This window comes from Strongylocentrotus purpuratus, unplaced genomic scaffold (genome assembly GCF_000002235.5).
Source record: "Strongylocentrotus purpuratus isolate Spur 01 unplaced genomic scaffold, Spur_5.0 spur5_scaffold_3, whole genome shotgun sequence".
Lineage (NCBI taxonomy): Eukaryota > Metazoa > Echinodermata > Echinoidea > Camarodonta > Strongylocentrotidae > Strongylocentrotus > Strongylocentrotus purpuratus.
In genome coordinates this window covers 16197843-16222480 of record NW_022145609.1, presented here as the reverse complement: position 1 = coordinate 16222480, position 24638 = coordinate 16197843, and the positions used below count along the sequence as shown (strand labels likewise).

Below are 24638 nucleotides of genomic sequence, written 5' to 3'. Positions count from 1 at the left end.
ACTTTTGGCTCCGAAAAGATGAAACATTTTCTTAAGTGAATGTTCAAATATGTAATGGGCATAGTATGGATTAAAAAGGGAAGACAGGTATGCAGCTATACAATTTAATCCAAAATAAATTAATGAACAAAGCAACAATTTGACAAGTCTTCTCTAAATCCATGACACAATTTACTCACTTCCTTCACTTGTAAGTCCTGAAGATGGACATCTGCTTGTTGGCCCTTCTCCAACACTGGTGAATGCAGAAATCCAGATGACATAGTGTGAGAAAGGATCGACACCAGTCAGCGTCACTGGCTTCTGGGTGGTTTCTGAGAAAGTCTGCCTTTCTCGCTTATCTGTCGCAAGTAACAAAGTAGATTCCCACAACATGACATTATTACACTGTTCTACACAAAACCACATTTTCCTGAAGTGTTGTGGCATTTGACCAATCTGTGCCATTCTTCAGGTGAGGTTTCGTCATGGGATTTCATCAATCAATTCATTCAGCCCCCTAACTTCACATTGGTTCAAAATTTTTGTAACCCAGATCATTCAAGTTTGTTTTTAATTTTAAATTAAGCACAGCAATCCATTTCATTTGTAAGTGCAAATGGCACCAGCATACCTGCCAACATTTGAAAATAAGAATTACAAATTTTTAGCACCATATCCTTCGAAAATAAGAAATCGCACTTGCAGCGGCAATGTAAATGGCAATTAATACCCAGTAAATCTGTACCAAGCTGTACAAAATTTAGAAAAATCTGAAAATTCCGGATTTTCAGGTCCTAAAAATCCAGAAAATCTGAATATTCTGGATAATTCGGAAGGGTTGGCACGTATGCACCAGTAATCCAAGCTCCTCAAAGATTTTTTTGACTAACCAAAGACCCAATCTCTCTTTCAAAGAACTCACCAAGACAGTCTGAGATGGTCAGCTGACACAACGGATCTGAAATACTCTCTTCCGCTACACGGCAATAGTATAGGTGGTGACCCTTTACTTGCCCATGCGCCTCCTCTTCAGATACATCTATCCAGTTCACCAAGAGGCCGTTCGGGTTGTTCATGATTGGCTCAACAGTTACGTTGGTCGGTGATGCCTCTGGGGCTGGAATTACATCAGGAAAAGGTAAAACGGTTCGTTTAATTTGGCTCGCATAGTAGAGTATTACATTTGTCTCTTTTTAACTAAAATTTAAACCAGACACCTGGGCCCCGTCTTATAAAGAGTTGATATTAATCCCAACTTACGTGCGATGGATATCGATTGCAACTATGTACATAAGAGGAAGGAGACTGCAAACTTGCGGTTGATTGATTCAGATCAAACGTAACTCTTTATAAGACGGGCCCCAGGTCTACAGTTTAATGAGGGAAGTTAAACTAAATCCATTAAGATATGCAATCGCAGGAACCAAAGCACTGAAACAAGAGACAATTTTTCTGCCAAAAACTTTCACAAAATGAACAGATGTTGCAAAATAATTAAATCAGAACATAAAATTCCTCCAGTGCATATGGATATAAAAAAAATATCCAGAAAAAAAATATTGCTTGTTCGAAATCATTTCAAAACTGCTGATTTGCATCTACCGGTAAAAGACTTAAAATGGCTAACTAATGTAACTACCAACTTTGACAGGTTAGCGATTTCAATAAATGCAGGCATCTGCTTTGTCAGGTTTCATATTAATATTATATTTTTTTTAAAACTTTTCAATAACTATCCTGACAAAAGATCCAAACAGCTGGATATTTAGAGAAGAAAGGTGAAAATTTTACCTTATATTTACTTTTAAGTTTTAATTGTATAATTTTTTTTGGTATTATTGGGGGTAGTCCTCGACAAATCATTTTTGATTTTTGACTACCCCTTCCACATTTGCTGATTTTTTTCTTTTTAAAACATACATAGCTCCAACTGGAGTCGTTTTATATATGATGTACAAGTACATGTTCTATTATTGTATTGTATGTATGTATTCTATCTTATGTAGCTCCCTATGTTTTGCATTTGTGGAGAAATAAATTGAACTTGAACTTGAACTTGACTTACTCCACTCATCTGTTGTAATCTGTACCTCCGTAGACCAACCACTGACCCCTATCTTATTGGTGACCGAGACCTTGAAGCTGTAGGAGACATAGCCTTCCAGACCATCGACTACGTAGGACAGGTTGGATGAAGGAACTTCTTTGGATTGCCTGATGCGAAAAGATACGTAGAAGGGAAAAATGAAGTGTACTCCATATATTTTTTTCCCTCTTTACAGCAAAATTGAAGTGATGTATACTTTATAAATACAAAATAACAAGGAATACTTCCCTGGTTTATTGAATGAAGTACATGCGCCTATTTCAACTGTAAAGCGTTTCGCATATTAAGATCTGGTTCAATGTATGATTCATTATTTCTATATGCTAAAGACTTTTCTGACAATTGATTTGATTTTTTTCCATTTAACTGTGGAGTGATTCTGCATTAATTCATACAATAAGTGTTAAAAGGGTGGCAACAGTGGGATATAAACCCACACCATTAAAATGAATTGCATACAAAGACTCTAACAAACTTCTATCTGGGATTGACTCATATTTCTTTGTTATTCTGGTAAAAAGATTTTGTAAGGACTTTTAATCCTGCTCAAAAACCAATTTTTCATCAATAGCTATGTATTTATTTATTTTATACTGAGTTCAATTATTTGGATTTGATTCTTGGATGATTCACCCATGATTTTCAAGTGTTAAACTGATGGCAGCTGTGGGATAAAATGACTTGCACATCAAGAAAACAACGTTCAATCTTGGACTAACTCTATTTTTGGGTGATTCTATTTTTTATTTTTGTTATGACTTTGGACTTCAAAATTAGAATTTTTTCTTAATGTATTGTGTAACAGTTTGGGGGAATAATTAACATTGTTTTTTACCAAGACCAAGATAGTTCAGACAAAAATCTTGAAATTAGTATTTTAGCCAAAATGAGTGGGTTATAAACAGTTTGTTGGACTTGTTCTTCCTATACAATACAATATGATAAAGTCATTTCTATAGCGCTCTTACAAACTAACTGTCCTTTCACAGCGCTTTACATAAAAAATATCTGAGAATATGTTGTTGATCATGTTCAAAGAGAAGAGTTTTGAGACATTTTCGGAAGACATCCAGTGAAGCTAGTGATAAATTCAAGTTAATAACAAATTAGAAGTAACCTAAAGTTCATAAAAGAATATAAGAGGCTTTTAGTCTCACCCTTGATCTTGACCTCTAGCCTGTATCCAGTGGACAGTGTAATGACTAATGTAACCCTGGACAGGTGTTGGTTTATCCCAGGTCACCAAAATAGACTGGTGTGATAGTGTCTCTGCCTCAACAACACTGGGTGGAAATGGATCTGTAGGAGAAAAAAATTGAACACAGACTTGTTGAATTGGTTTAGTTTTTGCAGACATAGGACAGACATGGGAAGAGAGTCTTAATGTAAATGTTAAATGATTCATACTTCACATCCAATAAACATTAAAAAAAGAAAACCACTTGAATATAGAAAAACTGCAAGAATCATAACAAAAAAGTTTATTTTTCCCCCATTCGCTTACTTCTTGACACAATGACAGTATACAGAAGGTTCATGAATATTAATAGTATACATATTCATGATATTTTTAACAATTGACTGTCTACTATCATGCATATTGTTGAGTAATTTTCCTTTATTAGGGGTACCTGTGAGCATGATAAGATAGAAATATACATAAACTGCCCAAGGAACAAAATAAATTTTCAGAAAATGATTGCTACAGATTTGCCTCTGTTGTGTTCATTTCTTTTTTGTCTTCTTAAGCATTACAACAAAATCAAACTCTCTGAGAAATATTTAATTCAGCACTTCTTAGAAGAATTTTTCATCTTTCATCATGGTCTGGATATTTTTTACACCATTGGCAATGACAAGATAAGTAGTATCCCTTCAGGAACTAATTAAAATCTTATCTTTTCTAAGAACTATGACAGATGTTGGCAGTAATTGGTAACTGGTCAATGTTTGTTCACTTGAAGATAAGAAAGCGTCTGCAAACAAAGCCCTATTCAATCTTTCTCAATTTAACCTGTAAGTTAACTAGGGCAAGGGCTATAGGGACATATAAGCGCATAGGGATATATCCATGTTTATTATTATTATTCAATAGGAAATGCATGCTACAGCAAACTAAACTGTCTTCAATATACATGAACATTCAGAAGGTCCTTTATAACATATAAACATAAAACAAGTTAAGGGCTATAAAAACGTGTGCTAGACTGGAACCAAACTGTATTAAACAGGTTAAAGTTCAGAAACTCCAGGAAAGCAATATGCTTTTATATAGAATATCTTGAAGCTGGATATGCTTTTATTTTTTATACAAGGTATATTTCATAGACACACCTATGATTTATATTTATGAAAAAATGTTGTATTCTTTGAAGAAATTGTATACATTTTAAAGCTGGCTCAACGATGAAGATCTAATTTAAAATCTAAATAAATGATTGGATATACACACGTACCCACTAAAGAAATGCTTTGGATGTCGAAATGAAAAAAAGAAAAAATATCCTCTCAACTAAAAAAAGAAACATTTTCTCCTAAAATGTTTGCATAAATGGATGGATCATAGTACTACATCTATGAAGCACCCCTTTGCTATTGAGAAGTTTGGACTTTGAACACTTAAACGAAAAAGTGTTATCTTGTGAGGGACTTATTTGCGAGGGGCTCTGATGAGGGATATACGACCGACACATAGTATATTCATGCTCCGATATCCTTCCTGTACATACCAACCATATTAGGCCACTGGGTAGATTTATATCGATATTGATGCTAGCATAACCTTTGGACTTTGGACACATATTGCGTGATACACACCTGTTTGCACAAATCTTGACCTAATTACATTACTATGCGATGATGTGGTGATATTGTGTTAACGGATGGTGCAATCAAAATCTCAAGAGAAAAACAAATAAATTAATGGCTCCTTTGTCTCCAGGAATTTTTCTACCCCCCCCCCCCCTCCAATAACTTCATACCTGGATATATGAACAAACTGTACATCTACATGGATGTAAAATAACAAAAACAAAAAAAGACTGTACGAGACAGATATACATGTATGAATACAATATTTCAAAAGCATATAAAAGGAAATGAAATATGCGTATTATATAGCCAACGTTATTACTTCCCTTGAATGCTCACATACATGTAATTATTTAAGTCCCATCAAATTTAATCTTTTTCCTTTCAACTTGTTATATCTTTGCTTGAGGGCAAAATAACCCTGCAATACTAACATTTGTCCTGCATTCTTCTTTTCTTTCTTTCTTACGTTCTGGCAATATTAGCAATCACACCATATTGCTGAACAGTTTTTAAATCATGAAATTTCTTAGACATTCAAATTGTAAACTTTTCTTGATATCTAACTGTCACTTGCTTGGCTGTTTTCATTATAATTTCTTTGAAACCTTATGTACTGATTCCTTTTTCATTGATGAACTTTTCTCAATATCTTATTTTAGAAAACTCCAGTGATTATTGCCTGAAGTTGGTACAAATGTACAAATCATTTACACCCAACCTTAATCACAAAGGTTATTTTGGAACATTCTATCTCATTCCTAGAGTATATATATATCTGTATTTTAGTCCTGTAGACAGCATGTCTTCTAATTTATTACTTGTCAACATACTGTAGATAATCTCTATAATAGTAAAATGAGAAAACTAAACATTAAACAATGCTCCCGAGTCAATTTGCAAAGACTTCTCTATGATGATTAAGCAAGACGTACCCTGCTTATGTAAATATCACCAGTTGAGAGCAAGAAGGGCTTTCACCTATATCTTTTCATAGAGAATTAAGGTCCTTCTGGCTATCAACAAAGGCAATGTTATCTACATGTCATTTGATATTGCAGAGCAAATACAACAGGTTGAACTTTGAGAATGTCATTATAAAGTCAATGTGTATAAATTATGATCTGTCACACGCATTAATCCCACATTTAGCTGATTTCCTCTTTTATCTACATGTAATGTGAATGTATAAGGACAATGAAGGAACTTTGATAAGAAAAATAATACTTTGGGAGGGAGTCATTATTGGCAGGATGAGGAAGAGGAAGAAAATTAAAATGGTGACATTTCACATGATAAAGTAGGCCTACATAGTAATATGAGAACTACTCTAATGGAAGTATTTCCTTCCTATCCTTTTATTGATGATGATGATGATGAACAGCATTTGTATGGCGCCATATATCTGTTTTAAAAAAACATTCAAAGGCGCGAGCTCCTCCAATAAAATTAGCATTTAAATGTCTGAAATATGTATTTCAATTGAACTGTTAGTTTTGTGTACACTGTTTGTTGCCAATAGTTTACTGATTTTTCTGCTTCAAAAGAAACAAAATTTGCAACAGCATATCGTTCTACATATATACATGTACCTCATTTTTATGATATTGTCTCAGAAGGAAATCTAGCAAGGGGTCGTTATTCACAGATTTGTATATCTGAAGCAGGTAAAAAAAAATGGTAGAAGAAGGTAATAAAAAGTGTGAAAATATGAAATTCTATTCATATTACTTCTTTATACAACTCTCAAACTAATTACGATAAATTCTACATTAAAGAAGCTCGGCGAAGAAATTTCACATAATCACTCAAAATGGGCAAATTATACATGTCCGGATAGCGTAGACCAATATAAAGACACACATTCTGCTCTAAAGTCTTGTAAATATAAATGAAACGCGGTAAGAAGCTTTTTCCAAGAACCTTCTCAGAACTTCAATTCCTGGCTTGAACATTGTTCGCGCAGTAGGCCGATTATGACGTCCCTGGTTGGGCACGATCGCAATTCAAGGCCTCAAGCTCGCGTGCGATATTTTGCATAGCTATACGTATACATTATCCAGACTTCGCATGCTTCATATCCTGACCAGAAAGTGGAATAACAATCTCTAGAAATCATGTAATTACATATAATATTAAGTAAATTTATGTAATATAATACGAGGGGTGAATCGTGCAATTCGATTTGTCCAAATACCCTTCCATTCTGTGTAATTTGCTGAGATGTTTTGTATTTGTTCGGTCGTTATGCCTTGGCGGGATATGATTGCTGTTGATTATATACGGAGACCATGATGAGTGAATCGCGAGCGTCCTTTTGCATTTGTATGATGTACTGCAGCTGCAGTTCTATTTCTGAATGGTGCATATTTGTAATTGATTTTCGCCAAATATAATCTCACATCTAATCATCTTTGTTTTATTATCCGTGAAATTTGCAAAAAAAGCCCCACACATCCCGAAAAATTAGAAAATGTCTCGCCCAGTCATGACAGATCGATCGCCAGTTGAGCGGGGCCGGGGGAGCTGAGCGGCAGCTGGCAGCTCAGCCAGCTCGCGCTGATATGCTATCACTTGACCTGCACCAGCATCGATCGACGCCGTCTTCTCCGAATTGTTCTCTTTCTTCCATCTCTCCTACATACCAATCATCATCATCATCATCACTATCACTACCAGTACCACTGCTGTGCTCATCAACTTTGAATTCTAAATCGAGTAAAACCTCTTCTTCGAGCTCGGACATTTTGATCAGATATTTAGCGTTCGAGTGGCGTTGTATACGTATAATGCATGCAGGCGAGAGTTGTGTGAGAGCTTGAGGATCGCACTCTCGCTCATGTGCCCAACCTCCTACGTCACAAATCGTACGTCACAATAGCGGGCCCATAAAGGGCGGAATAATCGGGTAGTAATTTCACCACTTTTAAAAGCAGATAAGTCAAATCTGTAACAATTTTTGAAAACTAAATATGAACCATTAGAAAGATTGTAACATTAACTTTGCAATGATACCAACATTATTAAGGTTAAAAGCCTTTTGAAACCTTCGCACAGCTTCTTTAAGTATATAAAAATATGACTTTTTTTTTTTTTTTTTAAATACTTACTAGTTGTCATATCCTCTATTTCTTCATCTTCGACAGGCCCAGACCCTATGCTGTTGAATGCTTTAATCTGCACTGTATAGGAACAGAACTTGTCCAGTCCTATAATAATGAAACATCGAGGGTTATTTTTTCTTCTTTTAAATAATAATAATACGAAAAAAAAAATTGGAAGAACCGGGTTATTCCTTATGTTATCTCTTAATATGATATCTTATGTAGTTCATTGTTTTTTACCTTAGGTATTTCATTTTTTTTTTTTTTTTTTTTTTGACCCCAAAACAAACACCTAAACTTTAAACAAGACCAAATTACCAATGTTTTATTTCTTTTTAGGAAGATGATATTTGCATATGTTTTGTACAACAAATCACAAAAATGAGCGATTTTCGGGCTGACATGTAAAGACAAAAGGTCACGTGACTTTGTAACTATACCGATTTTCCAAAAAATTGTTTTAGAAGATGTGTAAGACTCGAAAGGAAAAAGTTGTGAAAGGCAAACTTTATAGCTAAATTACTACGGGGGGGGGGGTCAATTTGAACCCCCCCCCCCCCCCCCCCCCCGCCCAGTTAACATAGGGTTAACATTCACTTTAAATAGACCTTATTGCCGATGTGGGATATAAAACAAATATTAACCTCCTTAACTCGGGCAATGGATACAAACTATCATCGCCTCGGTGATGATAGTTTGTACCATTACCCTCGTAGTCAATTAATATTTGCTTAATATCCCACCTCAAGTTTTGGATGCAATAAAGAAATAATAAGAATAATAGTATAATATTCATGTTATCATTAAATGCTATTACATAGATTTACAATGGAGAGTGTACAAAATGATTATACTATTATCATTGTACCATCATCATTTTATTAGTGTATATACATACCTTCCATGATGATTTGTGTGTTGTTGACTGCGTCTTCCAAGGTTTGCTGATCTACACATTGCAAATGAGGGATGACTGTGACAAAATAGCCAAGTATAGGACCTCTCTGTTCACCCTCTGCCACCGTCTGAAACGAGGATAATAGCAAATACAAACTGATTTATCACTCCATCTCATCAAGATTGCCACTCTCAACCCAGGTGTAGTTAACAGGTACCTGGTAGGAAGAAATTCCTTGAATGCTTAAACTAAAACTATCATACAGCTAGGGTATATAGTACCACAACACAGGCACCTTGCACATCTGGATTATGACATTTTTCATTACCGTAAACCTCTGTGTATAAGACGCACATGTGTATAAGACGCACCCCTATTTTGCTGCCTTCTCCGTAGTCAGCAAGCCAGATCCGTGTTAAAAAACGCAGGCGGGGAAGGACCTTTATTTTACTGCGAGGTGCAGTTAAAGGCGCCGATTTGTTCTTGTGAACATGTCACAAATTATAGTAACAATGTCATTTTTAAAACTAAAGATGACAGACAAATTTTCCTCTAAGTCCAAACAGAAATCCAACCATACAGGTAGTGCTGTTGTAGTTCGATCCTACAGTTCGATGCTGTGTCATCGCTATAACCCAGGTGACATATAGTGAGAGTACATTGCTGTTGCAAATTTGTAACCTGGATTACAGATTATATAATCTAGTATAGTTTTACTGTGCCACTTCAAATAACTTCTTACTGTGCTTGTATTGGTGCGAGTGGTCAGTCAACACACCTTGTATGACTGAGGTGAATTGAATTGAATTGAATTTATGTTTTTCAAAAATTGCAATCAACCTCCGAGCTAGGAAAAGATAACTTGATAGATAGATATGGTTGTTTTTGGGTTCTCATCAGTCAAGATTAGGGTTAGAGCTAAAGGTAGGTATAGTGTTTGGTCAAGGGATAGAGTAAAGAATGTAGGAACTTGACAATATACAGAGCAATTGTTGCCAGGGAAGTGTTTCACAAAGACTAAGATCAACTTTAAGTTGGACTTAAATATGGCAGGCCATTCATGCCACTGTTTGCTCTCACCATTGGTCTCTCAATTATGATCTGCAGATAATATTTTTCCTTCAATAATGAAATATCAAAAAATGAAAATGTGTAGAATTGTGACCATGATTTGTATATACGTCCCTTGAGAAACAAATGCCAGGAATGGTTGGAGGAACTAGTGGCGTGAACTGCCTGCCACAGTTAAGTCCAACTTAAAGTCGATCTTAGTCTTTGTGAAACACTCCCAAGAACATGTATCTTCCAACCAGTATTGCACATGATACTGAAGCAAGCAAGAACCGTTTGATGTTTGACCAGCAGATCATCTTACCTCCCATGATATCTGGACGTTCCTTTCATAGTCACTCATTCCGTTTAGGTAAGAGGTTTGTAGGTTCTGAACAGTTCCGACAGGGACTGTGCAGGAGAAAATCAATGAAAATCATGTCAAACTGCATGTACAAGTGAAACCAGCACATACTCACATACAGGTAGCGAGTCAAACCTACTTTAGGGACCACCTGTACAGAAAGACCATCAGTCTACAAAGACTACATTTTTGGTTTCCCTTGAATAATGTTTCCCATTGAAACTTGTACTTAAGGAACCTGTACATAAAGACTACATACACCTACCTATAAAGACCACTTTTCTTGTCTCCCATGGGTGTACTTTAAATAAAGGTTTGATTGTACATGACTGTTCAAATACTAATGGATACAAGAGATGTCGTATTTCTAATGAGCAGGTGAGGGAAACCAAAAGCAAGCTGTCTTTAGACAGGTGGCCTGTCTTTACAGGTAGTGGCTGAACCCTTTCAGAACAGGAACTTTGTGTTTTTCAGGGCAATTTTGATTCTTTGAATTGTTTTTCATTTTGGCAACAACCATATTTTTTATTTAATATTACATTGTTCTAATACAATGACATGTCTTAGAAAACAGTTAATAATAGTAGTTTTTTTTTATCCAAAAGTTTAAACAAGTTTGATCAGAAACGATAAAATGAACTTCCAAACATGATGCAAATTTAAGGGTCCTAGGGCTTAATTTCGTTTTAAAATTCCTGGTATCAACATGTAATGCGGTCATTAGAAAATTGGACAGATTGTGTCCTGAAATTTTAGTCCTTTCTTTTCATGCGTCTGGTATACTTTTTAGGGCTCTAAATCAAATGTATTATCGAGCCAAACCCACAAAATGTAGAATGCTTGTCCCGAAAGTTCATCACGGTACACGTACCAGAACTAAAGATAAGATGTACATGTATTAACTGTAATATCAATCCTAACACTAAAGTGAGAGGGAAAAAGGAAGATAGGGTCAGATACAACTGTACAGATATAACATTATGAAATGAGAGAAAAAGGAGAATGTTTTTATTTAATTTCTTACCAGCTTCGTCAGTTCTGCCTTCTGCAGGGTCGGACCATTCTCCCCAAGCCTTGGTCTTGTGGTACTTATACTGGGCGGCCACTTCCACCAAATATTTAGTGTAAGGTTCTAGCTGACGAATTTCACAGGGCTTGGAACTGCAAAGCAGCTGGACGTTACAGGAGTAAAAAGAAAACAGAGGTAACATCGTCTGAGCAGCAGAAAACCAATTTGATTGGCCTATTTGGGACTCTCTTTACAAAGAAAGCTGTAAGCACATTACAAATGCATCATTATAAAGAAAAAAATATTGCGATGTAGTACAGTACCGCTTACATGTAGGTTTTCATCAGACCATTTGAACATGGGATTAAAGTATAACTTTGTAATTATCAAGGCCACTTGGTTTATACCATTAAAAAATTAATGGCTGGGCTTATGATCAGTATTATGGGTATTAAAGGGTATGTTTTGGGGTTTTTTTTAAACGAAATGAATGACGTTTTCTTTTCCAAGTCCCGAAGACCCTCCAAGATACTGGCAAGGGTGTGCTCAAGTAGTTTCTTGGTGGGACATCAAAATTTGCTGGGTGCGACAGACGTGTACACACATCTATGGTATTTCCATCAAGTCCGGCGTGTCAGCGATTTATAAGATAGTGCACATGGACAATACATGCCAAGAGTAATGTCTTTCAAACACTTACCTCCCCCAGCCAATTCTTAGGGTTGGACTCCAACGCCCATTGAAGACGATACGCCAGCATGGAAGAAAATCGTTCATCCCAATCAGCGGATAATGCCCAAGAGGCTTGGAGAGCAGTCGAGCTCCTGGACGTCAGGGTTAGGTTTCCTGGAGGTAGAGGAATAGCTGGCAACAGAATGGAGACCAAAGAGAAATTAACTCATATCCTGCCATGAGGCCGCATGCACGCTACCGTTATAGTGCTTTGTACATGCGAGCGGGCTATTGATTGGCAGCTTAATTCACGCAAGCAAGCCACAGCTTATAGCTTATAGCTGCTTCATGCATGCATGCTCGCATTCATAATAGCAGTTATAGAGTGGTGAAGTGTGACGTCATCAAAAATCTATTTTTAGAATTTCTCAATTTTTTCTTCATTTTCCGAAAGAGCATAAAAAATAATGTCCAAATGTCGAAAACCAATTGAATATATCAAGCATTGGCTGAGATATGACCATCTGAATAAATATATGTCATATGGGAACTCAGTGTTATATGCTCTGGCTCCTAATTTTTCACATCTTCCCAGAACTCAACCTTCTCTTTAAGACTTGTACACATCAAAGTGAATTGAAAGTGAAAAATTACAATGAACTCACTTTCCGCATCAGGGTTAAAGGATGCAGTCTGGACGGCATCGTCTCCTAAGTCATTAGATGAAACGACGCGCACTTCCTGCATGGATCCACTGTGATGTGAGAATGATATGAAACACTTGTTTGGGGGCCGCAGTTCTGGGCAGTCATTCCAGTTCCTATTAAAACTACAGAGTTAGGAAACAGATTAAAACGCGTTATGTAAGGACATTGTGAATGGTCTGTACATCGGCATCTACAGGTCAATTGAAGGCCATTCCTAATACTGTGAAAATTTGCCATGAATCAACACAAATAATAACTTCAGGGAAAATAATAACTACAATGAAAGATCTTTCATAATATTATAAATTTGATAACAATATGAATAGAAATTTCAAGGACACTAGTCAAAGATGAAATCAATTGATATTGCTGAAATACAAATTTTAAAAATGTATCTGTTTTCTGAAAACAGACTTCCAAACAAGACTCCCTGATATTGTTCGCCTCCCCCTCTCTTTCTTTCTTTCTCTCTCTCTCTCTCTCTCTCTCTCTATATATATATATATATATATCAATTCTAACTCCTAGAATTTCATGGCATTCTGAGACCTTCAACAAACATATTCAGCAAAAAATTAAAGATTAAAAAAAAAAAAAGTAGAATGTTATCTGCTCATATGCAAATGGTTGACATACAATTGCAATATCTTAAATAACTATTGAGAAAACATAGTGATGCCTCTACAAATCGCTGAACTAGGTTCTCAGCTAACCCCTAAAATCAAAGTGCCCAAAGTAATTCCCCAAAATAAAAAAGCATTCCAATTTCATAACTATGATAGTCTATAAAGCACAAAAAGATGGGGAAAATATAGCAATATTCACGATCTTAAACACCTGTGCAAGCGAGCTCTCATTGGTTATCATACTTGGGATAAAAAATACAATTTTCCCAACAAAATTTATCTAGTTTACTTTAGTTGCCAGCTTGGGAGGAAGAATATCATTTCTTGAATCAAAGTTATCAATGACCTGTACTCTCCTGCTCAAATATACAAACACATAATATTTAAAAAAAACTACCATAAAACCTGACTAAAGCATGAACATGGGGCAATCATTTCTATGGCTATTATACAGCACTCATTTGTATCAATATTGAGGATTTGAGGGGTGCTAAAAATAAATGGTACCATAGCGACTACAAAATCAAATAATGGGAGTGAAACAAACAATACAAAAATTCAAGCAAATAAATATCACATTAGAATGCAGAGGATAGAACTAAAAGAACACAAGTGCCAGAATATGTGACTATTTACTCAAACACACAGTAAGTCAAGCCAACATAGGAAAAGGATAGGAAAATTTATAAAAAAAAGATTTTTACTACATGAAATTATATATTCAAAAGAAAAGTAGAAACAAAACAGGACTGATGCAGAAGGTATTATATCCTTTTCCTAATAATAATTACAAAGAATCAAATTTGCAAAGAACTTGATTTGACTCAGGGTTTTCTTGACTCTCTGGGATGGCATGCCATTTGGAAGAATAAAAAGGGTGAACAAAGAAGCAAAGTTGTCTGAACAATGATGGAAGGTGAAAAGAGAAAGAAATTTACCATTTGTTTTCCTTTTTGTTTAATGTATACGAGTACTTTTAGTGTTAATAATTGTTGTTAATGTTGTAATCTTATTTGACTCTTCAAAAATCAAAATTGGTGAAAGGAATTATCAGATCCTTCTAAATTTATGCAACAAAATGAAAGCTATTCATAAAAATCAACGCTACAGTAACACCTGCAATGGTTATACATTATTGAGGTCGTCAGGTTGAATACAAGTGCAAAGAAAAAACAGAAACGGGGCCAGGATTAATTGGGGGCCAAGACTATTTAAACCTTTCAGACATGCAACAACAACAAAAAGTTAACAGCTTTTTTTTTTGTGGGGGGGGGGGGTCTTTTTACAGGGCCAGGGGGCACAATTTGGGGCAAATCTTCCTTTCATATTCAATGAGATATATGCCAGATTGGTCTTTTGCCCTGGAATGGGTGGGGGGGGGGGCGCTTATGCCCCGTGCCCCTGGATACTTCAGTAAATAATGTGGAATCTCCATACAAGTGTGTATTTCCTGCCCGACCCGTCCCAGGAAGTGTAGGGCTGTAAAAGCAATAAAAATCTCTTTATGTCTGATCTCAATATCAGAGAAAGTAAATTCAAAGCTTCCTATATTTCTATGAAAGAAGGAATTCCTCTGACGAACAGGATGTGACGATTGGAAGAACAGCCCACTTTCATGGACAATGTCATGCAGTTTAGTGACTTCTGAGATTTTTTATTTATGTAAGCAATCAAACTTAATAGTGTTTAATCTGTTTAACGTTAGAAACTTACGAAAAAAGCAAATCTATATTTACTTATTCATACACGAGAACAAATCCGTGCTTATTAAATCCAACACAACCTAAATTCAGAAACCAAGATGATATATAATCTCAAGCTTTTGCTGAAAATATCTTTTATTTTCTATTTTCCTTCAAATGAAATGAGGTCAGGTTGCACATATAGGCCTATCCTGCTATACGTAAGTGAGCTTTAAGCTAGACTCAACAGATGTAACATAATCGAGCCATGGCAATCATCTTGCTGTGTTTGTTTACAGTTACTTTGAAGGTTTTATCATGATGAAAGATAAGTAGATAAACGAACAATGAGCTATTTCAAAACTTTTTTTTTCTACCAGGTTTTGTTACCGGTGGACGTAACTCTGGCTGCGGTTCAGCCCGCAAGATGTCCGGCCCGAAACACTCAACCGGCGGTTTAGAACCCGGTAGGCCTTTCGAGCTACAGCACTAGTACTATACATTTTCTACCAAACTTGTTTGGCACATGCCATTTATTTGTAATCTTGAACATTCAGTGTAATTTTTTGTTGGATTCTGTGAGAATTTATTTTCTATATTTATCAAAACTAAAGTTTATCTTTAATATTTGCAGTGCAAAAAGTAAGTGGTTCAAACAGTGCATAAATCAGGCTAAACTGAGAAAAAGCATATCACAGGTGAGAAAAAGCATATTTTTATCCCAGGTTTGAAAAAAAGAATAGGGTGCTAATAAGTGAAATCTGCCTTATTCTGCATTAATTTCTTCTTTTCATAAAAAGAATGTTTATGGGAATGACCAAATTTGCAGTCAAAATGTCATTCTTCTTTACAATGAAACTCCACATCAATATCTTCTTTTTCACGGTTACATATCTTTATTTTCTAAGTATAATTTCCGTGAATTCCTCCAAATATTGCTGTAAATACCTGTACAGAAGCAGTGCAAAACCTGGCAGTATTTGTGAACACATGCATTTAAAATTTAAAAGAAATTGTGGGGGTAGCTAATTTGGTAGTTCTGTCGGTTGAAATAAAATCATCTTAACCACAAAAGCTGAATGTACATACTGGTATTGAAAATGAACTCTTAGTGAAACACCTTATGCAAAAATCTTTAAATTCTTAGAGGAATTAATACAAAATTTAGATTTTCTACAAGTCTCATGGCTCAAATAATATTTTCTTTTCTAATGATCCCAAATTGTGCGATACCTTTACAGAAAAACAAAGTGAAAGTGTGAACAAGTGCAGAGTAAATATTTATGATATTTGTCAAACTAACCAAGATGAAAAAAGCCAACATGTTGAGGCTATTGATTCGGCAGACCTTCAATTAGAAAGATTTTAATGCAGTTCATTTATCATACAAATTTTTAGAAATAAATATACTTCACAATTGGGTCATTTCATGAGGTTGGGGTGAAAACTATGACGTCCACATAATAGTGGTACAAGATCTTCTACTACACATATTATCGGTAGATGAAATCATCTGTTGAAGATTTTAATGCAATGAATATTTATAGTAGTGCCCTGCCAGAATCATTCCTGTTTCAGCTGCTTCTCTTAAAAATATTTGCTTAGTATGTATTTTATTTTACCAGCGTTACATATACATCACATTTATAGAATAGCACATAAACTTTGGGTTTATAATATTGATTCACCATAAAGCTTGAGTACTTCTGAATATAACTGGCTATGATTTTTATGCTGAACTCAATTCGAGCAAACATTGTAACAGTTGATAGGAGACATAGTTCCTCATTTTTGGTATGTCACAAAAATTGCCCCAACACTATGGAATGACCCAATTTTATAAGTAAATATGGAATGATATCAATTTAAAGTTTATGTGAGGCTGCATGAAATTACCGACATTTTTAAAGATGAGAGGGCAAGAAGTCAATTAGGAAATAAAATTCACAGAAAACCCTCCTGTCAACGAGAGTTTGAGACAAAGACAATGAATCACATAAAATTCAACAATTTTTTGCAATCATGCAATCAAACACAAATTGGCAACTCTAAGACTAACCTTTCCCAGCTACTCTCAATTTGTTTTTTAAAGTAATATATTACAAAATTTACATTATTTTATTTTTTTTTGTACCTCGCATGCCAAAAATATATTGATTGGTAACATGTTTTCATATTTTCTACTCATTGAAATACATATACTATATATCTGTTCCTTCATTAGGCCTAAAATAAAAACTTGTTGTATTGCCCTTTGGGTGCCAAAACATGGGTCGGTCGGTCGGAAAGCCGTTTTTTTTTTTTTTTAAACTTTTTTGTTGTTGCCCTCTTTGGGCCGATATTTTTCAGTTTTGAATGTTTTTGTTTTTTTCCCGCCCTCTTTTGGCTGATATTTCTCAGTTATAAATGCTTTAATACATGTGTTTCAGCGTCATCATTCCATTCATATCTTTTCACCTCATAATAATCCATGGTTTGCAATGTTGTGTTGATCAAGATGTTTACGCTAGTAGGATTTTGAAACTAGGGCAGAAGACGAGTGAGAATTTGGTTATGATTTGATTTTATGCATTTATCCACCAAAAAAAAATACATACCGGTGCCATATTTTTTTAAATTAATAATAAACAAATCTAAAAAAAAACGGTTAAAAAAAATAAAAAATAAAAAATGCCGACCATAGATTTTCAGATTTTTGGGCCGGTCGCAAAGGGCAATACAACAAGTTTTTATTTTAGGCCTTATCAATAAAAAATGAGATTTTGTGAATTAGAACAAGAAGAGAATATCACTTTGTCTTGTTTCTAAAACCTTCACTTGGCCGTTTTTACCTCTGCTTCTAAATCTATACGGGTTGAAGCAATTGAAGAGCAAGACTTCAGATATGAAATGAGAGGGGTGACTTTGCTATTTGTAAGGACCGCTATTCATATCTTATAATTGTACATGTATCTTTTATTGTGCACCCACCTGCAGAAGAACAGCCTCTGGCTGAAGTTGGTGCCGTGCAAAAATGAAATAAACTGAACTAAACTAAACTGATATGAACCAAACATTTATTGTCTTTTTTTTGCAACAAAACAAAGTAGGCTGTGATAAATTTGTTTTTGTTTTTATTTTGGGGTGCGATATCTAGCCCTTGTAGCAACAAGGGGGCAGGATATAATGAAAAATAACGCAGGAAAAATTAGGAATGTAAACATAAATATGCATGCAGGTTCAGAAAAAATAAAACATTAATTAATCTGAAGACATGATGAATTCAAAGCAAACACAGAAAATACATAAAATTTGATTTTGTTTTTATTTGTGGGGGGGGGTGGGATATATAGTCCTCATAGAAATTCATAATACGGAATGATTATGAGTATTTCGTTGTTTTATTTATTCCAATCACAGTGATCCATATAAGATTCTAACAAATGTGAATTTGAGATGTCAGTCATACAGCAATATCAGTGCTCGATTCTGAATGATGGGTGATATGAAGGACCTAAATGAAAGTGAATGAATAACAGTCCTTATTTCTTTATGAATAGTGACCCCCTTTTCTTTTAATGAATAGGGGTCCTTCAGATATGGGAAGTTACACGTTATGAATAGCGGTCCTTACGAATAGCGGTCCTTATAAATAGCGGTCCTTGTGAATAGCGGTCCTTGTGAATAGCGGTCCTAATGAATAGCGGTCCTTATGAATAGTGGTCCTTGTAAATAGCGGTCCTTATGAATAGTGGTCCTTGTGAATAGCGAGCAGACCCAGAATGAGATATAGAGTTGGATAAAAAATAACACTCACTGCAAATAATTTGCATTGGTTATATAATTTATAAATAAAAATAGGATGAACAAATACACATAGGCAGTGAGATAGGAGAGACAAAAAGTCTCATGTAACACATGAAAAGTTAAGCTGGAACTGTTGAGTGACATGAATGAATTGCTATTTCATTGCATCTGAGATCCTAAAATCAGAAACGTCACTTACATGAATTGAAATGTATGGGACTCGTTGATGATGTGAGTAGGTATCGGGTCCCACTCGCATTCATAGTCTAGGACATTATGACTGGAGCACGTCAGCGATGTTGCAGGCTGCGGTATATCTGCAACAACAATTACAGAAAATCGAAAGTCACAACCAGAAGGAAAAAAAAACTTGTTTTTTTTAATTGGAGAAAAAATGACAAAGAGAGAGACAGAGACAGACAGGGGGTGGAAGAGAGTGCGTACTTCCAGAGTTGAATTAAATATAAACAATATATCTCTTAACCGGAAAAAAATAAAGTAATGAAGAGTGGTAGTAAAATATTCCAATGCTCAAACTAATAATTGTGTGATATTTGTTTGATATACATTTACATAGAAGTGTAGATCAGATCTTCTTATTTGCGTAAAAAGTATTTAAAGCAGATATCACAAATCTAAATGTGATCTTATTCAACTTTTGTTTACTGCTCAATGTCAGGATAAATGGGAACTATTAAGCAAAAGAATAGTCATTTAAGTACTGTATTAGACAGTGTAAATGTTCTCTGACAATAGTCATCACGATTGAGTCAAGTTCTTTTAATTACGACTATTCTGAAACTTCAATCATTTTGTACTACATGTGCATGCAAAGGTAAACAATTAACCTTTCAAGACAACTATTCCACATTTTGTGTATTGGCTCAATAACTTTTCATTTGTTAATAACAAAACTATACAGGAAAAGAAAGGGCAAAGTTTTGGTATACATTGTATCCAATTTGCACTTTGCATGACCGCATTGCTTGTGATGCCAGGAGTTTTAAAAAGGAAAATAAGCTTTAAAATTCTTAAATTGGCCAAACAATAGGATCAAATCAATGTTTTTCATATAAAATGTGTATAATAGAACAATTTCAACATATAGCGTATAACCATGCATATTATTCTCAGAGACAGATTTTTATTCAAATAATGTAGAAATAAAAGAAAAGTATAATTTTTGCAAATTTTAAGAAGTTTCTGTACTGAAAGGGTTAACCTTTCCCAATTGCTTCCAGTTTATTTCACAATGTCATCACATGGCTAGTACTCAACTCTATCTTTAATCTGAGCCTCCCCAAAACTTATATCATACTCACATCCAACCTGGATCATGGAACTCTGAAATTCACCGACATTAGAGTCTTGAAACAGGGCACAATGATAGGTAGCTGCATCTGTCAAGCTGGCATTCACAATGGAAATCATGGACTGAAAAGGAAAACAGGTCAGACAAGAAAAGGGCATTAACATTAAAAAACGAAAGGAAAATGAAAAATTAAAAAAGTATAAGCTAATTCCTAAAAGGATCGATTGAAAAAGGGAAGCAAAGTACAGACAAGAAGACAAATGTGACTGTGTCTCCAATGTGCTTGAATTATTCTTTGAATATCGTGATGAGGACAAAAAGCCTATACTGACATGTCAACTGATCTTTACTACATTTGACTTTTGACTGGACAATCCCAAAATCTGCTCACTTTGCTCCCTACAGTGATGCACACCAGTTACAGGTTTAAAGTTCACTACTAAAGTAGCTAAAAAAAACAGTCATTGATTTGGTGATAAGAAGTTTAGAAAAAAATTTATTTAATCAAAATTGACTTGCTAACCTTTGACATTTTACCTTCTTTTGCCCGAAATCAATCAATTTGTCTCACTATGGTGATGCAGACTAATTCGTATTGGATTATACCACCCTAGTGCATGGTTCAAATTGCACATAATACATTCTGATTAATCAGGAGGGAAACCCTGAGATTTCATAGAAATTGACCGTTATGACCTTTGAACTTTCACCTATTTTCCCAAAAAATTGGATCGGTCTTCCTATGGTGATACATGCTCATACATGTACATGCTTCATATCGAGAGAGAGTCTTGTCATATCGTGTGATGAGACTAAAAACTGTATTTTCAAATATTGACCTCTATTTCCTCTGACCTCTGACCTACTAAACTTGTATTATCTAATTAATTGTACACAGAGACGAAACCCTTCTGGCTCTAGACAGACATATCATTCTGATTAAAGGGTAACTTTCTTACCATGTCATTCACCATATAATAATCCTCAAACGGAATAATGTCTTGGTCTTTGTACCACACGATGTCATTTGATGTCAATGTCAATGTCGATGTCGATGTCAATGACGATGTCGACATATCTCTCTCAGCTACACTATCATTTCTCAAGATGCATGTGATGTTCAGGTCCTCCCCAACTTCAATAATACCACTTTCAGGAAAAATATCAACTGTGCAGAGAAGAAAAAAATTAATGATGCGAGGTAACTGTTGTTTGCCAAAAACTGTCAAAATTTGTCTTAAGCCACATTTATTCAAAATTGCTTTTGATGATCAACTTACTCAGTTCACATTGATGTGTATTTCATATGTATTGTAATTTGTAGGTTTATTTGCAATTTTTTATTTATTACATAATTGTTTATCATATTTGTTTTTTATAGCGCTTAGAGACTTTGGTGGTAAGCGCTTAAATAAGCAACGTTTTTATTATTATTATTTTGCCATACAGTTGCTATAATTTTATGTCCCTGAAATTCAGTCACCCCACAAGCCTTGCTATAGACTCGTAAAACAACTCTCTCCCTTTAAACAAAACAATCGCAACTTGGATAAAGTGATATCATAAAATAACAAAAAAATGAAATAGGATCCTCTTTTTTTTTAACCACTGTTCAGGAACTTTAAATCATTAAGCACTTCCTTGCAATACAAGAGTCATTTCCACTATGAAACCAATTTTACTGTGATTGTTTGGTGCAATCAAATAGTAAAAAGTCCATAAACGGATCTTATGAACTGGAGAAACAATTATATTACAAAAGAAGTGACATATAAGTCATTTTTATTTTGGAACACAATAAAAAGGTACATTTAAATTACCCAGGTCCTCTGCCAGAAGAAGAGAAATTGACAAGAGGCAGGGTCACAAATATAATAACATCAAATTATTAAAAGGTCCTCTAAAAAGAGAAGACTCTCCAGAATCATACATTTTGAAAAACTGAATGTTTTGTGACTTTTGTCATTGTTTTGGATCAAATGGAAAAGTTGTCCAGCACTTCGTCCCAGTGACACTTCCAATTTAGCCAATGAGATTCAGCCAATTTGAAGCACCCATATTAGTACAGTGATTACAACTTTCAAAAACTCTGTGGTGCCTGGTCTCTGTCAAATTACTTTCAAACTTTTACCAGTCTGCTTCTCTGATTTTTCTGCTTTCTTTTAGATTAGTTTACTACCAAGATTAGATTTTCCTTTAATACAATCTTGGCTTACAGTTTTGGGTACTAGGGGCAAATTGCAATAATATTTAAAAAGCTTGCTTTCGATACCTAATGTTTCATGTCAGGCAAGTGGAGAATTCCCTTCATGTCACCCAACATTTGACCTACATGAGCAGAATCATTGCATGACTTCTTCAAAGGCAAAGGTTCAAATGCATAGGAAAGGGGGTGCTTAGGATCAGGGATTATAATAAAGGGAAATCCAAGCTTATTAGCAATTTGCTCTAAAACAAAGCAGAAATTCAGAGAAAGCAAATCGATGTAGGTCTTAACTAAATCAGACAACCAATAAGAAAGTTATAAAATGAAACTTTGAAAATGTAACCACTGAACACTATGGGAATTTTATATGAGCAGAAGCGACAATGTCACTGTGATGTAGTTCCGGACAACCCTCCCATTTGTTCCAACACACTTAATTAAGTTAATAACTAGAATGTCATTTTTTTTTTTCAATTTGTTTTAGTGCTAATCATTGTGTTGGGTGGGGGGGGGGGTCTCTTCTCTCGAAGCACCTACAATAATACATCCATTAATACCATTATACATGTATTTTAAGTAATGCCCCAAATGAGGAGGCATTTCTTATCAACAACAAAAAAGTTTAGTTAGCACTTTACTTTTATTTGTCCAATTTATTTCAAACTTTGGCCATTCTTTTTCTTATTGTTCTGTCTTCAAGTTCACAAAAACTGAACTTATGATAAATTGGACTGCCACTGAAAGAGAACGTTGAGTTGAGTTCTGAGCAACTTTATATGACAGCATTTAAATTCCAAATCAAAATGTACGATTGTTTTTGTTTAAGTTAAACTTGCGCTTAAAAGAAAGATTTATAATCTGTTAAAACACCTTCATTTTTAAATACTACATGAAAGTACAAAAATTTCAACAAGGCCAGGAAAACACTTTCCGTTCCAACGTAATTGAAATTGTTTTAACTTCTAAATCAAAATGAACGATTGCTTTTTCAAAACGTTTTAAACTTGTGCTAAAAAGAAACTTGGGGAACTTTTTATAAACCGTTAAAACACTTTCATTTTTAAAAAGTACATTCAACAAGACCAGGAAAACACTTTCTGTTACAACTTACTTGATAAACAGGGTCATAATGTTACATTCTTCTCACAGGGCCCAAAGGCACCATAAAATATCATGGGTTATGGTTTTTCACAAGTGCAGTATTTTTGCTACATGTATATATGCAACTGTTGGCTTGAAAGGAATTTGACAATGATTTCAAATGAAATCAAATTCCAGGTGTGATATGTCATGTGAGGAAATCATCCTGTTATCAAATTCAAAGCTGCATGATAAAACGTGCTTTTAGGGCAACTTTTAATAGTTATCGGTGTTGATTCATTGAAATTTCTTCATGTTTTGCTCCCTTGGAATTTTTTTTTAGAAAACTCTCTTTCGGAGGGCAAATATGCTATCAATAGCCACTGACCAACAGAATGAAAAACAAAGTGTGCTGAACCATTTACAGCCTGTTTGCATCAAAATAAGACAAGCACTGAAAGTTTGAAATACTGTAATAACAGATGCCAATGAGTTACACAGTTTTCTGAGGATAATTACCTTCAATCCCCATTACTGGTTGACATGACATGAAGGTCAAGAGGACAAAGGTCATCATTCCCAGGTAAGCCCATGATCCAGGGTTGTGGTATTGAGTTGTTGTAGTAGCTTTCCTCTTCAAATGGTCACTATCACTGGGGAGAGAAGCTCCGCCCCTAACCACCAGCTGGTCAGCATGCCTGGCCTCACTGAATGACATCCCTCTCCTCTGATTGGTCAAAAGCCCCAGGTGCAATAGGCTTCCTCGCGCCTGATTGGTCGGTGGGCAGTCTTGGCACACTGCCCGATTTCCTGAAGCGCACTTCCTCATTCTTTTCCCTTGGCTATCTGCAGTGGCCTTGTGTAGTGCTACTTTTTTTTCTCTCTCTGAAAGATAAAAATGAAAAAGAAAAGAAAGGAAAAAAAGTCAGCAGAGTATAGTAACAGATGTTAGTGGTAGATAAGGATCTAATTTCCTTGTGTGTAGTCTTTCCGTTGTTTATGCCCATACAGGCTGCTCTGTTAGCTATTGCAAATAAACTTCTGGAGTTGTCTTGCCATGACCTGGGCAGAAATATGATAATAATAAAAACAGCACAAAGACATTCAATAGCAAAGGTTCTTATTACAAACACACAAAGGATGGAGAAGAAAAAAAGGAAAGTACACATACCTGATTTAATCTCAAAAGTAAATGCAAAAACTTTGACATCAAAAGAAATTACTAAATTTCAAATTTACTTT

General features: G+C 35.0%; 1 protein-coding gene across 1 annotated transcript in view; it reads right to left on the bottom strand.

Annotated features, from left to right (window-relative positions):
* LOC100890386 overlaps positions 1 to 24638 on the bottom strand; it is a 41861-nt gene that overhangs the window by 7891 nt on the left and 9332 nt on the right. Inside the window, exons 2-15 of the mRNA XM_030995939.1 lie at positions 23916 to 24281; positions 21070 to 21278; positions 20121 to 20232; positions 18998 to 19115; positions 12663 to 12826; positions 12026 to 12189; positions 11341 to 11488; positions 10278 to 10363; positions 8903 to 9029; positions 8011 to 8109; positions 3247 to 3388; positions 2048 to 2196; positions 905 to 1099; positions 180 to 341 (exon numbers count right to left, since the gene is read on the bottom strand). Of these exons, the coding sequence (XP_030851799.1) occupies positions 180 to 341; positions 905 to 1099; positions 2048 to 2196; positions 3247 to 3388; positions 8011 to 8109; positions 8903 to 9029; positions 10278 to 10363; positions 11341 to 11488; positions 12026 to 12189; positions 12663 to 12826; positions 18998 to 19115; positions 20121 to 20232; positions 21070 to 21278; positions 23916 to 24225 (2185 nt within the window). The 5' untranslated portion in view covers positions 24226 to 24281. The remainder of the gene's footprint in view (positions 1 to 179; positions 342 to 904; positions 1100 to 2047; positions 2197 to 3246; positions 3389 to 8010; positions 8110 to 8902; positions 9030 to 10277; positions 10364 to 11340; positions 11489 to 12025; positions 12190 to 12662; positions 12827 to 18997; positions 19116 to 20120; positions 20233 to 21069; positions 21279 to 23915; positions 24282 to 24638) is intronic.